Here is a 16,739-nt window from a genome sequence, read left to right on the forward strand (position 1 = left end):
AAATTAAGGGGCCCTGACAAATGCCAAAAAGCCTATATATTTAATCATATAGCTTTTTTATAAATGTTCTATTATATGTTGTAAAATCTGTATATATAACCGTTAAGAGTAGTAGGGTCTGTTCAAATAAAATAACACTGGATTCACAAACAGCAATTATTGAGTTCATTTAGCTGAATTGATCGTTAATTAAATTAGCTTTTCCCCCCTTTAATATCAAAATGTATCAAAATGACTAGTTTAGTTTAAATAGTTGCAAATTAGTAAGTTGGAACTTGTTTTATTTGTAAATGTATTACATTTGATTTTACATTTATAAGATAAAGGTTCTGGTAAATATTAAATTATATAAAATATACTTTCAATATTTTATTATACTTTTATATACAGTATGTATTTATTTAGATACTTTTTAGCATGCAGTTTATTTACAATAATAATTATAATCTACATAAAATAAATTCTATAGAGAAAGAGAATTGCTTAGGGCCTCCAAATCACTAAGGCCGCCTCAGACTAACAATGCACGACTTTGTTAGCATTAATTGATGCAAATAAAGACGAATAAATAGCCTACTGTAATAATAGTTTATTATTATAGCGTACATGCATTAAATAACATTTTAGTGTTTTCGATATATATTTGCTAAATTATTTTTTAACATATTAAACAATAAATGTAGCCATTACTGAAAAAAAATAATAGACATTTAAGAGATAAAGTTTAAAGATAAAGCTCTTCTTTTTTGACCTCAAGTTGATTGTAGATCATATAGCGCGTGGTCACTTCAGCTCACATTTTATGACGGCCAATCATCGACCAAAGTTCATTTATAAGTGATCTGTCATCTTCCGGCGAACAGGTGAGAACCGAGGCTCGACTTTCCGACTTCTCTAGACGCCCTCAAAGTCCTGGAAGAGCTCCATCATGGCTGGAAACGTCCAAGAAAACATTTACGAACAGGTCCAAGAGAAGACCGAAAACATCTACGAGAAACCGTACGATAAAACGACAAACGCGGAGCCGAAATACGAGAATCACGACGCGGGTCAACAATCTCCAGAAGAGCCGATTTACAGCACTCTGGATCAGCCAGAATACACGGTAGGGTTGTGATATATGACAATATATATCGCGCAGATTAAATTGTAAGTCTATCGTTTCATATTATGCTCTATAGCAGGGGTTCCCAAACTTTTCAACCCGCGACCCCCAAAATAACAATGCCAGTGACTCGCGACCCCCAATATCCTCTAAGGTGGTTATAAATACAGAAACCTTGCATGCAATGACGCAGACACACCAATTAAATTTGTGTCAGTGCTTTAAATGTGCCAGAAAGTATAACCTGATGTTATAAAATCAAAATGCATCTGACGCTATTGCTGCCTTTAATATAATGTAATTACCCCAGGGGTCGCAATCCAATAGAACTAGTAACTATAAGCTACTATAGTAACTATATAGTATATAGTAACTATAAACGACTATTTTTATTTTCAGTATAGTTATGGATAAAATATGTTAATTTTTATGGTTTAATAAAAATAAATCGATTTTTGGAAATCACCAGGCGACCCCCCCTTCATTGCCCCGCGACCCCTTGGGGGGTCCCGACCCCCACTTTGGGAACCACTGCTCTATAGTTGATATCGTGGGGTCGCAGAATACATTGTTCACATATATAGTTATAGCTAATTTATGACTGTTATATTGCACGCCATTACACTGAGAAAATGTTAATTGGATTTACATTTTTTTTTACTGTAACTGGTTGCACACACTTCATATGGGATGAATTTAAACAAATACAATTTATTAATGTTTAGTTTAATTTGTTTGTTTAAAGTCAGCCCATATAAATTGTATGCAATCAGTTACCTTAAAAAATGAGTAGGCTAAATCCAGTTAACATGTTTCTTTCAGTGTAAGGAGATGTAGACAGTAACATGAGTGAAAATAACATGAGCTGCAGTCTTGCAAGCACATCGTTTACATTTTGCAATTTTTAGCAATATGTTGGGCTTGTAATAACTAGTTTTTGGAGATTATTTATAGCCTATATTTATTTTATATTTCTACATTTTTAACCAAACACCACAACGTTCTAAACAAAGCAGAAATATAATCACACACTGGAAAAAAGATCACAGTTTTATCATTATTTGTTTTTCAGTGTGTGATCATATTTCTCACTTTGTTTAGAACTTCAGGATTTCACAGTGTATGTGGGCCTAATCAAACTAATTAAATTTAGTAATGTTCAATTTTGTTTGTTTAAATTCAGCCCAAATAAATAGTTTGCAACCACTTACATTAAAAAAATTGTGAATCCAATGAATAATTTTTCAGTGCATATGAATAAGCAGATTTTTGAGTATATATTTTAAAATGTCAAAAAAAGAAGACGCTGTCAGGTCAATATATAAACTATTATTTGATTGAATTTACATAAAAGTGATTATATCAACATTTTTCTTAGACATGTTTTATAGCACATTTAAAAACAACCATCGTTGACCAAAGTGCTTCACAAAGTCAAAATAAAATAAAAAACAGTCTAGTACTGAAAAACTCAACTCAAAGTGTACACCAAAGTATACATGTGTGTCTTAAGCATTGATTTAAAAAAGCCAACAGTTTGAGCACTTCTTATTTCATTTCATTTTCTTTCGGCTTAGTCCCTTTATTTATCAGGGGTCCCCACAGTGGCATTAACCGCCAAACTTATCCAGCATGTTTTACACAGTGGATGGCATTCCAGCTGCAACCCATTACTGGGAAACACCCATACACTCTCAAATGCACACACATACACTACAGCTAATTTAGTTAATTCAATTCACCTATACCGCACAAGTCTTTGGACTGTGGGGGAAACCGAAGCACCCGGAGGTTTTATATGTATTAATTAAATGATAAACCTTACCATTCCGTTGGTGTGCAATAAGTGCACTATTCTGTGCTTTTGAATGGTTGTAATTAAATTTCTGTCGTGTTTCATTTGGTGCAAACAACCAAATCGCTTAGAATCACTTAAAATCTGGTCTAGAAGCTTGTTGTTAGGACAAGGATGCAGTGTAACCTGATCACCTGAGGTTGACGTTCGTAATATTTGCTAATCAATAACCACCTCATGTGGAACTCTGAATCTGCGGCTCATTTTGGAATCTGCTACTATCCACTGTAGGTCGCATTTCGGTCATGGACGCATGCTTTAAGAGCCTTCCTGACTGAATCAATAAAATACGCTTTTTTCCATCAAGGCAACCCAGTGTGCGGAAATATAATAGGTTAAACATTGGGCGTATTAAAATAACCAAAACAAAGAAAGAAATTCCAGCAGGTAAAGCACATTTTCAAAGCAGTTTATTTGACTTTAACATTGTTTTTCAGATAAACAAGAATGTTCACTTAGCGTGCTTCTTAAATATCTGCAAACAAATTATAGTATTTTTATGCTTTAGAAGGGTCAAAAACTTACATACAGCAGCTTTAAACATCATTTGGGAAATATTTGCAAAAAAAAAAAAACAGAAAAAAAAAACTTTCTCTTAAACAGAAATTGGGGAAAAATATATAAATCATATAGGTGGCTAATAATACAGGAGGATAAATAATTTTGACTTCAATTGTATATCGTAATTAGGCTATGAGATGACTTGTATCATGTGAGATTTTTGTCCTATCATCCAGCCAGACTACATGGACACCAGAGGAACATCTCCAGATGAAGAGGACCAGCCTTCAGCCTCCAGTGACCGAGAAGAGACAGCCGACAGCGGCGTGATGGTGGCGTCTCTGTCCAATGGAGATGGAGATGGATACGGGTCTGGGAGATCGTCGTCTTTAGAGAACTATGGAGACCCTTGCGACGACCAGCCATCGTTGGCTCAGGATGACCTGCTCATGGCTTTCAGTCTGCCTGAAGACGGATCTCCAGAGCCGGAGGAGATTGTTGATTACAGCTTGAAGAACATGGAGAGCTGCGCCGCGGCGGAGGAAACCACTGAGGTGGCCGACCCAAACCAACCACAGGTCGCACTTTTTGTTAAGGTAAGACTCTAAAGGGGACGGCTGCTTCTCACTTAGGGCTGTCTATGCTAATGAGGGAGAGAATGGCAGATGGCTGCTTCTCATTCAAGGCTGTCTATGCTAATGAGGGAGAGAATAGCAGACGGCTGCTTCTCACATAAGGCTGTCTCTGCTAATGAGGGAGAGAATGGCAGATAGCTGCTTCTTATTTAGGGCTGTTTATGCTAATAAGGGAATGAATGGCAGACGGCTGCTTCTAAATTAGGGCTGTCTATGCTAATGAGGGAGAGAATAGCAGACGGCTGCTTCTCACTTAAGGCTGTTTATGCTAATGAGGGAGAGAATAGCAGACGGCTGCTTCTCACATAAGGCTGTCTCTGCTAATGAGGGAGAGAATGGCAGATAGCTGCTTCTTATTTAGGGCTGTTTATGCTAATAAGGGAATGAATGGCAGACGGCTGCTTCTAAATTAGGGCTGTCTATGCTAATGAGGGAGAGAATAGCAGACGGCTGCTTCTCACTTAAGGCTGTTTATGCTAATGAGGGAGAGAATAGCAGACGGCTGCTTCTCACTTAAGGCTGTTTATGCTAATGAGGGAGAGAATGGCAGATAGCTGCTTCTTATTTAGGGCTGTTTATGCTAATAAGGGAATGAATGGCAGACGGCTGCTTCTAAATTAGGGCTGTCTATGCTAATGAGGGAGAGAATAGCAGACGGCTGCCTCTCACTTAAGGCTGTTTATGCTAATGAGGGAGAGAATAGCAGACGGCTGCTTCTCACTTAAGGCTGTTTATGCTAATGAGGGAGAGAATGGTAGATAGCTGCTTCTTTTTTAGGGCTGTTTATGCTAATAAGGGAATGAATGGCAGACGGCTGCTTCTAAATTAGGGATGTCTATGCTAATGAGGGAGAGAATAGCAAACGGCTGCTTCTCACTTAAAGCTGTTTATGCTAATGAGGGAGAGAATGGCAGACTGCTGCTTCTTAATTAGAGCTGTCTCTGCTAATGAGGGAGAGAATGGCAAACGACTGCATACCAATTAGGGCTGTCTGCGCTAATGAGGAAGAGAATGGCAGATGGCTGCTTCTCACTTAGGGCTCTCTATGCTAATGAGGGAAAGACCGGCAAACGTCTGCTTCTTAATTAGGGCTGTCTATGCTAATGAGGGAGAGAATGACAGAATGCTGCTTCTCACTTAAGGCTGTCTATGGTAATGAGGGAGAGATCATCACTAATGGGCGGGACATTCCACCCTCTGACACTTACAAAAGGAGAATGTCAATCAGTGTTTCTGCAGACTGTTTTTATCAAGTGTGACTATAAAAAAATAAAATTAATTGATTTAACCATTAAACGCTGGCTATATTCACACACTGTTGCCACACAACTGTTTAAACCTCTTATAAAAGGGATTTTTGCATAATAGTTGCCCTTTAAAACACATCATGTGTTTTATCGTATTATTTCCAATCATGACTCATATTATGATAGTGAAATATGTAATTTAGCTTGTACATTTTTTGTAAGTTTAGATTTATGCCATTTATATATATATATGGTTTAAAATAAAGTTTGACCGATTCACTATTTTGTTTTTTTTTTATTGTGTAACTAGTCAACTTAAAACATTACAATAACATGACTGAAGTAACATTCTCTTCATAAGTAACTTGAAAAACCATCGGATTGAGGAACATTGTATTTTTAATGGCCATGCCATACATAAATTGGTCAACAATTGGTAAACTGGTAAATATTGCAGTTGCAGGAATACAGAGGTATTTTTTGCAAGTTTTGCTGAGCCTAGGAAAGATTGGCTGTCAGCTCGGCTTTGACTTTGTCTTCTGATTGAATGACAGGTTGTAATGCTGCTGCCTTTTTCTTAAAACGATACAGTGAAGTAAAGGACTGAACATTGAAACTGTAAAGCCTAATTTAACCCAATGTGTGAAATGTGGATGTATAGCAGGAGCAAATAAAAGCACCAGATGTGTGTCTAATATAAAACAATATATTTAATCTATTTTCCTTTTCCACCCTTTTAAATATCGATCATTTGATGCGCTTTGCACCACTCTCTGTATTATGCTGCCTGATCTGTCTGGTTTTTAACTAGGTCTGCTAAATGACGTCATGGGGGCGGGTACTTTCATTTTCACTGCTACAGCTGTCAGCTGCTCACCTCTGCTCATGTTCAAACCAAAAGATCAGCGCAGTTCGAACTAAGATCGGCACGGATTTTCACATGGCAGGTTTTTATGTCGTTCATACATGTTGAGATTGAGTTTATCGACTTAATGAGGGAATATGTCTTGACAATCCACACAGACGTGACTTAGTAAAGCGTGAAGTCATGTAGGATTTTACTGCCCACCACTTCATGCATTGGGTCAAATTAGGCTGTCCTGTCTCTGTATTCAGTCTGTCACTACCATGATTGAAACCCAGAGAGGCATTCAAGTAGGTCACACACCAGAAGCGTCATGACACGGCGCGCACATGACAGTTTAAAGTATCACACACCAGCGCAAATTCGCATGATTTTTAACATGAAACTAATCAGATGGCGCTCTGTGGCGTGGCTAAAATATCAATTGCGTCCTGAATCGTGGCTGGGCGGTGCTGGTGTGTGTAAGGAAACTTATGTTTAGAATTCTAAAATGCATGGCGCTGCGTGGTGCTGCACGACGCTACTGGTGTGCGACCTGCTTCATACAGAGAGTGAATCAAAGCACATTGGTGCCATTATAATGTATCAAATATTTTTATTAAAAAAATTGCGATTTCTCGATTTTAATATAAAATTAAATCCTCGTCAAAACATAAATTCGCATTATTCGAAAAAAATCGCCCAGCCCTAATATATATATATATATATATATACACACACACACACACACACACACACACACACACACACACACACACTTGCCTACTTTTATTTAAAATTAGGGTTTGGTGTGTGATAGTACACCACTTTCTTAGGACTACACCACTGCTTTAAAGGAATAATTCACAAAAAAATAAAAACTCTATCATAATTTACTCATCATTTACTTGTTCTAAGTCTTTTTCTATTAAACACAAAAGTAGATGTTTAAAAAAATGTTGAAAACCTGTAACCCTTGACTTCCATAGTATTTGCTTATCCTACTATAGAAGTCAATGGTTACAGGTTTTCAGGTTTCTTTAGAATATCTTCTTTATTGTACTACTGAATAAAGGATTGGGACCATTTGAGTTTGCGTAAATAGTAAGTAAATTATATTTTTTTGTGTGTGAAATATCCCTTTAAATTAGATTTCTTTTTGTTTTAAATTTAAGAAATAAAACATGGTTGGAGATACATTCTTGAGTCTAAAGGTCAGCTGGGTGTGGTTTGGGACAGATTTCATGTTTACCTTTGGCCCTTGAAGATGGTGTGAAGATGTCTTTAGTATTGCATTGTAGGGTATTCAGTTTTCGTAGTTATACATTATGTAACCCAGAGTGAATTTGGGTTACCTAATATTGCAGTAAAAACAATATTTAACTAACTGTCTTTTTTCGAATGTCAACACAGCCAGTCCCATAACATATAAGACTGACATAAATTGCTTCAAAATAATCAAAATGAACAAATACTCTTGAAGTAATTTTCTCTGGGTTATAATTACATTTGACTCATCTGTATTTTATGGTTATTCATTAATTTTCCCAGCTTAGATCATCTTTAATATAATAATTTTTGTCATAAATCATTTTGACCCATATAACAGACCCGTAGCCAGCCTGGAGAAAGGGGTGTTTCTTTTTTTCTCAAAAAGTGGACCTTTATATACGCCTCAGTTTCTATTTAACTATGAGATTTAAATACTGCATTTTAGTGACATAGTGTGTAAAATGTTTTCTCTGTTTACAGTAGTGACAGAAGACTTCTCTTACATCAGATTATAGTTCCACTGTAACAACAGCCGACAGAGGATTCCGTTTGGTCTTCAAGCCTTTTTTGATGGATTATTTTCATAATTTATGATGGTTTAGCAGTCAAAATAGGATAAATGAGCTGATGTATTGGACAAATTCTGGTCCTTTGACAGTGAGGGGTGGGTCTTCCGAACCACCCGAACCCCCTGGCTACAGGTCTGAAAAATTAGAATATGTTTTATGCTTATAGTAAACATGTTTTAATAGAATTTTGTCTGTAAAAACGCACCTACAGTCATTTCAGGCGCAGGTCAGATTTTCTCCTGGTCAAAATTTGTTTCATTTATATTAATTTTGGATAAATGATTAGACATGTCCAGTTTCATCTGGAATGCACCTCAGATCACCATCTGAAGTGGTTTGAGTGATCGGATTGATATCCAATCAGAAGAAAACAAAAAAAAAAAGTGACCAAACAGCCTCAAAAACACATACTTATACAGGACATCCCAGCTAATGTGGCCAGTTAGCCTAGAGCCTCATGGATAGGGGCAGATTTTCATCTATTAGGAAGTAAGTAACTTTAGCCTTACCCTGTTTGGCAGTCTTTTTGAACATTTGTTCAATATTTTGCAAGAATGACACCGCTGCCTGCCTTTTCTGCCTTCTTGCTCTTTTCGACCCACATCATTACTCAGTATGGATGTTGCATCAAAGATTCTAATGTTACCACTCAGTGGGTTATGTCACGTGACTCGCGTAACATTATTGTGGCTTTGAGGCCCTATGGGATTCGAATACTGGCCATAGTTATTTAAAATTACACTTTATTACAATATATTAAATATAAATATATTACATTAGTTATATAAACGATATCGTATAATATAAAATTAGTTACATAAAATAATTAAAAGGAATTCTGGACCTTTTGGCCATGGGGGATGGTTCACTCAAACCGAACACCCCGGGCTACGGGCATGTGTAATGCATTTTTGGCTATTCCCACAAATAAAATGTGTAACACTTTACATTATATGTAACCTTGGACCCATGGTCTTATGTTTCATGCACTCTCAGAAATAAAGGTATGCAAGCTGTCACTGGGGTGGTACCTTTTCAAAAGGTACACATTTGTACTTAAAGGGCCCATATTGGTACTTCAAAAGTATATATTTCTACCTAAAAAATTTAAGAGGAACACTTTTGTACTTTTTAGGTACTAAAATGTACCCTTGAGGTATTAATAAGGACTTTTTAGGTTCAAATTTGTATCTTAATATTCTATTATTATACAACAAATTAAATAAGTGTATATATTTAAAAAACTAATTAAATTGATTAATTAAAACAAGTATTTTTTCATCATAAAAATAATTAATCTAATTTTTGTATTTTTTGTTTTGTACAAAATTAGTTTATTTTTTTAATGATGCAAATTATGATAAATGTTATTATGATCAAAATATGATCATTTTATTGTGAAAACAGGTTATTCTCTATGTCTGTCCATATTTGTATCTATTATGTATCAGTCAAGAATAATATATATATATATATACAGTATATATATATATATATATATATATATATATATATATATATATATATATATATATATATATATATATATATATATATATGAGCGTCACAGTAGGAAGCACGATCGCCTTACAGCAAGAAGGTCGCTGGTTCGAACCTCGGCTGGGTTAGTTGGCATTTCTGTGTAGAGTTTGCAAGTTTTCCCTGTGTTAGTGTGGGTTTCCTCCAGGTGCTCCGGTTTCCCCCACAAGCCAAAGACAGGTGAATAGGTGAATAAGCTAAATTGTCTGCAGTGTATGTGTGTCAATGAGTGTGTACGGATGTTTCCCAGTGATGGGTTGCAGCTGCTGGAAGGGCATCCGCTGCATAAAACATATGCTGGATAAGTTGGCGGTTCATTCCGCTGTGGTGACCCCAGATAGAGGGGCTGATTATTGGTTTCAAGGTAAACTATGGTAAATTTTCAGATTTTCTCTGCATTTAACACTGAAATATTAAGTTATTATTCTATATTCTGATATAACTTTATGCCGAATCAATGACAATAACATTAATATTTTTATGAAGACAAACTATACTCTATTGTGTATACATAACAGTAAATGGTATAAAAAAATGACAGATTATAATTGTATTATTATTATTATTATTTTTGCCAAATTAAATACAATTTTATAAATTTCACAAATAGTAACAATGAAAATCATATTTAACTTACTGTGTTATTTATGTATATTTGGTATCATTCCCATTGCAACCCATCACTGGGAAACACACACACTCATACACTACGGGCAATTTTAGCTTACCCAATTCATGTCATGCGCATGTTTTGTGGAGCACCCGGAGGTAACCCACGCGAACACAGGGAGAACCTGCAAACTACACACAGAAATGTCAACTGACCCAGCCAAGGCTCGAACCAGCGACCTTCTTGCTGTGAGGCGAACGTACTAACTTTGCGACACCAAATCGCCCTATTTGGTATCACTATTTAACTAAACGTTGAATTATTTATACATTTAAGTAAAAGTAAAATTACAGTTTGACAAATTATCACATGTACAGTAATCACATATTTAAAAAAAAAACAAATTAATTTCTAACAGTCAAGAATATTGCGTAACACATAACATTTGATATAACAACACTATATGATACGCTGAATTTAAAATGCATTATTTTATTATAATATCTAATTCAATGTTAAATAGGTTTAAAATACAATAATATTTAATAACTTGTTATTTTTATACACAAATACTAATAAAGGGGTAGTTTTGATGTAAAGGAATGTAACGGAATGCTCAAATGCTGTGGAATGAAAAATAAATGCATGTAAATATCTCAAATGGGTTAATCAGTGTTTAGCACACTGGCCTAAAATCTAGAAAAAAAAAAAAGGATTGTTGCTGTATGATTCATTCAGGTAACGTTTTTTTCTTGATCATTAACTCTGCAGTGGTTTGTGCATATGTAGAGATCCTGTACTGATTGCATCTCCATTCATTTTCTTTGGAAAGTTCACTGTGATAGGCAACACCAAGAATCATTAACTTTGAGATCCGCACAGACATGGAAACCAGCAAAAACTCCTGACCTGAGCAAATGAACCCAGAGCTTCTCTTTGCTTTAATCTCTGTGCATGCAAAAAAAAAAATCACACACTCTGACTAAAGAAAGGAGATTTGTTCAGGCTTATGTTCATATTACCGGTTTAAAGATAAAGCCTGACACATTTTGTGATGGATAGTATTACGACTTACAATATTCATTACAATTAAATCTGTGATTCAGGGCTACACATTATATCGAAAATTAATACTGTATGTTGTACAGTCACAATTTCAATGTAAATTGCAATGGGTAGCGATGTCGCCTAACAGGAAGAAGGTCGCTGGTTCGAGCCTTGGCTTGGCCAGTTGGCATTTCTGTGTGGAGTTTGCATGTTCTCCCCATGTTGGTGTGGGTTTCCTCCGGGTGCTCTGGTTTCCCACATAGTCTAAAGACATGCGCTATAGGTAAATGGGGCAAGCTAAAATTGTCTGTAGTGTATGTGTGTGAATGTGAGAGTGAATGGGTGTTTCCCAGTGATGGGTTGCAGCGTAAAACATGACATTTTCATACTGTTATATCTCTAGTTGATTTTTATAGCACATTTCATGACAAATGTGTCGATAAAAATGACATAAGTCAGAATATGATTGCAGTTCGTAAAAAGGAAATGGGATGCTCTGACGCAGTGAACATAACTCAAAGATTTGATCTTAAGAAACCCTCAGGAACAATTCAAAGATTATATATTTTATGGTCACATACAGTCATAAAAAGCAGGAATAAAGAAGTTGTTGTTGAGTTACAAAGCCAGCAAGACAACTCCGAAATAACCCATGAACTAACCTGCAATAATAAATTCATAATCAATGCCAGCACTTACTTATAGGTTGTCCTGATATTGTAATATTTGTATGAATAGATTTGTAATCAATTGATCATTTGTTTTGTTTTTTAAAGTAATTAATAACAATTTTATTCTTAATGGCTGTCTTTAAGTGGGACAGTACTTTGAGCTTAACAGATTTTTGTGTATATAGTTTGGATTTTATTACGACAACTTTAAAATAAACGTATTAATAAAAATATTTGATCATTTATTCTGTATTATTTTAATACAACTTCATTGTATTGATGTAAATATGCTATTCTCCTGTGAAATGATGTTTTTGAAGGTGGGTGTAAAGATTTCATGTGTGGTTAGTTATGTGTGTTGAGGTGAAGGTGAGATTGTCTTTAATCATCAAGTGGCCGTCAGATGTTTTTTTTTATGTTTTGGACTGTCGGATTTTCATTGTATTGATGTAGACATAAACAACTGATGATAATTGATATGCTATTTTTCTGTGAAATAGTGTTTTTGGATATGAAGGTATACAGTCCTTATTTGGTAAATCATGGAATAATGAAATGAAAATGAGATCAAAATCGAGTGGCAGTCTAACCAATGACGCAGTGTGATTGTTTATGGGATAAAAGAGTGGAGTGAGAGGATTGTGTCATACACTGAGAAAGGCATTGTGCCGAAACGTATGTGTTTTTGTTTCACTCGAAGAATGTAAAAAGAAAAAAACAGTATGAAGCAATTATTTGATGAATGCGAATCATGAGCTTTTCGAACAGTTATTATTTTAAAAGAAATTAATATTCATTTTATTCTTATTGGCTGCCTTTAAACAGTAAAATAATTAAAATGTTACAGATTTTTCTAATAATATTAAAATAGTTGTATTAATAAATCTACATTTGATTGGATATTTATTTTGTTGATATTTAAAAACATTATAATGATTTTATTCTTCTTGGCTGTCTTTAAACTGAACAATAATTGAAATGTTACAGATTTTTGTGGTCATTTTTAGATTTTATTATGATGTAAAATTAAGTAATTGTGTTAATAAATCTATATCTGGCTGATTATTTATTTTGATGACATTTTACAAAAAAATTATAATAATTATATTCTTATTTCTTGGCTTTAAATAGGACAATAACTGAAGATTATGGTTATCATTTAGACTTTAAATGACAAATAACTGTAGTTATTAAAATTGTATGTGTATCTGTATTATATAATTACCTGTGTGTATTTGCATTTGTCTGTATGCACATATAAAAATATTTATGATTGAATATATATATATGATTGATAAATGACTGATCATTTGTTTATTTCCCCCTTATTAGATAAAACTAGTAGCCAAAGTTAAACTAATAATAAAAAAAAATCTAAAATAATGAACAAAATCAAGAAGCAATTAAATAAAGCAAAAGTAAATTAAACCAGGTTAGAGTCTTTTTTTCTGCACTTAAATGGCACTTAATGTAACAATATAAACTGATAACATTCAATACTGATATATATACACTTATGTTATCTTTGGTAAAATAAATACATAGATGATTGATATTTTACTTTAGTTGTTTAAAAGGCAAAACAAGAGCACTAAACTGCTAAACAAAATTGAACTAGGAGTAAAATATCCTGAAATATATGTCAAATATATGTAAGAAATAAACAACATAAAAATGTTTCTACTTAATAAGGGACGTGATAGTATTTACTAAAACAGTTTTTAAATGTTAAACAGCATCAGCAAAGTGATAATCAGACACAGATAATCAGACCCTCCCATACAATTGAAACAGATTAAACAGAATGTCAGGCTGTAAAACCTTGAACATTTACAAAAGCATATTTTAAAGCCAAAACACTACTGAACGCCATGATGCAGAGGTTAATCTTTAACTGCAGTGATTACATTGAACCTGTCGGGAACGCAGCAATGGAAAAAAAAAAAAGATTTATGTTAAGGCAAGTTTTGTTGGCAGACAGCCTTCATCTTGTGCTATTATTAAGTCAAACTGTATTCACTGTATGTACAGCCTCTGCATTTGGTTTTATTTAAAACAATGCTAAAGAATTGCTATGACAAAATGTATTTATTACAAACAATAATAATATATTTTACACACTATATTTTACAAAAGGAGGAAAATGTGCCCTTTGAAACAGCGTCATGCATTGGCATGAGTACTGTTGTTTACACCTGTAGAGGGCGCTGTTCAGCCTACAATAATAAAAAGCCAAAGCATTTTTTCACTTTCAGCAGACACAACAGCAGTCAAGTTTTCTAATAAAAACTATGATAATAACATATAAATATATAAACACAGTTATAACAAATATTCTAGAAATGTACATGTACAAATATACATGATGCTCAGCATAAATGAGTACACCTCTTACAGATCTCTCTTTTAAATTAACATATAGGATGATTTACAGTAATATATTTGTGCATATACATTAGATACGTCAGCACCAAAGCCAAAACGAATGAAATTAACAACAAAAAAACAACAACAATCCAGTCCAAAAATGAATAAATTAAAATTAATTTGTTGGGAAAAAAATTTAAATCTTTTTGTTTGGGAAAACCGGGAAAAAAGCATTAAAACAAAAAAAATTGGGAGATATTGTAAATTTTTTCCATTTCCATTTTAATTTTTGTAGTTTGCAGTTTTTATTTGCAATTCCACATTTGAAATTAAATGTATTATACTTCTAGTCTAGTATATCTACTACCTAAGATGTTAGGTGACCATACACTTATTTTAACTATAATATAACTTTTCTAATAAAACCGTTTTGTTTTAAAAACACCAAATTAATATGTTTATAGAATTTGGAAATATTCATTTTCAAAAGGGGTTTACTCATTTATGCTGAGCACCTTATAAACTTATACACTCAATGGCCACTTTATTAGGTACAAGTTGGACCGCCTTTTTGCCTTCAGAACTGCCTTAATCCTTTGTGGCATAGATTCAATAGATTCTATGCCACTATGTGGCATAGATTCAAGGTGCTGGAAAATTCCTCAGAGATTTTGGTCCATATTGACATAATAACATCAAGCAGTTGCTGCAGATTTGTCAGCTGCACATCCATGATGCCAATCTCCCGTTCCACCACATCCCAAAGGTGCTCTATTGGATTGAGTCTGGTGACTGTGGAGACCATTTGACTTGTGAACTTACAGTGAACTGTTATGTTTAAGAAACCATTCTGAGGTGATTCGCATAAAGTTGGCATTTCTGTGTGGAGTTTGCATGTTTCTCTTTTTGACATACGCTATAGGTGAATCGAATAAGCTAAATTGGCCTTAGTGTGTGTGTGAATGTGAAAGTGTATGCATGTTTCCCAGTACTAGGTTGCGGCTGGGAGGGCATCTGCTGCGTAAAACATATGCTGCATAAGTTGGAGATGTATTTCATTTATCTCTGATAAATAAGGGACTAAGCAAAAAGAAAATGAATGAATGAATGAAGGTCTCAGGGATCTGCAATGAAATGAGGTTGACCGTTTTTATATTTGGGTGATCTAACTCTTTAATATGTTTTCTATTTAGACACCAGACACCATAATGGGACTTTTCATTTTAGAAATCAGCATCACTGCTGAAATGATAAAGCTAAAGAAATGTGCCGCAAATATGGTCATGACAGTTTATGAGTTTATCATTTTTCTCTCATATCTAGGACAGTCAGCTGTATTTAGGTAAGCCAAATGAGTAATCTCCATTTCACAGGTCCACATGAAAACTCTGAGCGTAAATTCGCACTATAAACCAAAGCCAGCTCATAAAATATTTACTAGGGAATCTTATTCTCCTGGGCTCCACAAGATGATCAAATATAACCTGCCGTTGCCTGCCAGCGAACTGCCTGTGACTTGGACAACATTAAAAATGAATGCGGCTCATTCCTCTACTCTGAGTTTCTGGGCCATGAACATGTCATATAGTTACACTGGGACATGATAGTACATTAGTTAAATGGTTGAGACTTATCCACCTTTTTCCACAAATGATGACTGCATTTCAAATGATGCACTTTTATAAAATTTTATGCACTTTATTGATTATACTTTTGTTGAACTTTTATTCAAATAAATATATATATGTGTGTATATATATATATATATATATATATAAATATATATATATATATATATATATATATATATATATATATATATATATATATATATATGTATATATATATATATATATATGTATATATATATATATATATATATATATATATATATATATATATATATATATATATATATATATATATATATATTTAATATTAATGTTGTGCCACAAATAACCTACATACATAGTGAAAACTGGGAGAGAGATATATGTCTTTGCCCTTTACTTGTATCAAAAATGAAAGTAACTAGGCTTAGTGGTAAAAAACTAATGTGGCTAATGGCTCAATAGCGCCACCTATGCACATTCAACAAAGTGCTATGTTTCACATTAGCCTGTATAATCGAATGGCTTTTGTGATATTAAATTGCGAAGATAGAGGGCCCTATCATACACCTGGCACAATGGAGCACAAGGTACGACGCAAGGGTTTTTTCCTATTTTCAGCCGGGCGAAAGTATCATGTTGTTTAAATAGCTAATGCACTTGTACCTATTTGTGCCTGTTCTGAAAAGGAGGTGCATTTAAGCGCATTGTTAGCATTTTGCTATTTTGAGGCAACTTAAATAGACCAGTCCAACTAAAAGTGGATCTAAAGCCAATAATGCGTTTTTTTTGTTTGTTTTTGTTATTTAACCAGCATGCTAGTAATAGACGAGTCCAAAAAGCTCATACTCGTTGCTTATTACTTAC

The 16,739-nt window shown here is 34.1% G+C and overlaps 1 protein-coding gene across 1 annotated transcript in view; it reads left to right on the top strand.

The window, feature by feature from the left end:
- The first annotated feature begins 915 nt into the window (after window positions 1–915).
- Window positions 916–16,739, top strand: part of clic5b (chloride intracellular channel 5b) — a 39,066-nt gene continuing 23,242 nt past the window's right edge. Inside the window, 2 exon segments of the mRNA NM_212897.1 lie at window positions 916–1,105; window positions 3,698–4,057. Coding sequence (NP_998062.1) covers window positions 929–1,105; window positions 3,698–4,057 — 537 coding nt within the window. The 5' untranslated portion in view covers window positions 916–928.

Source organism: Danio rerio, chromosome 20, assembly GCF_049306965.1.
Source record: "Danio rerio strain Tuebingen ecotype United States chromosome 20, GRCz12tu, whole genome shotgun sequence".
Lineage (NCBI taxonomy): Eukaryota > Metazoa > Chordata > Actinopteri > Cypriniformes > Danionidae > Danio > Danio rerio.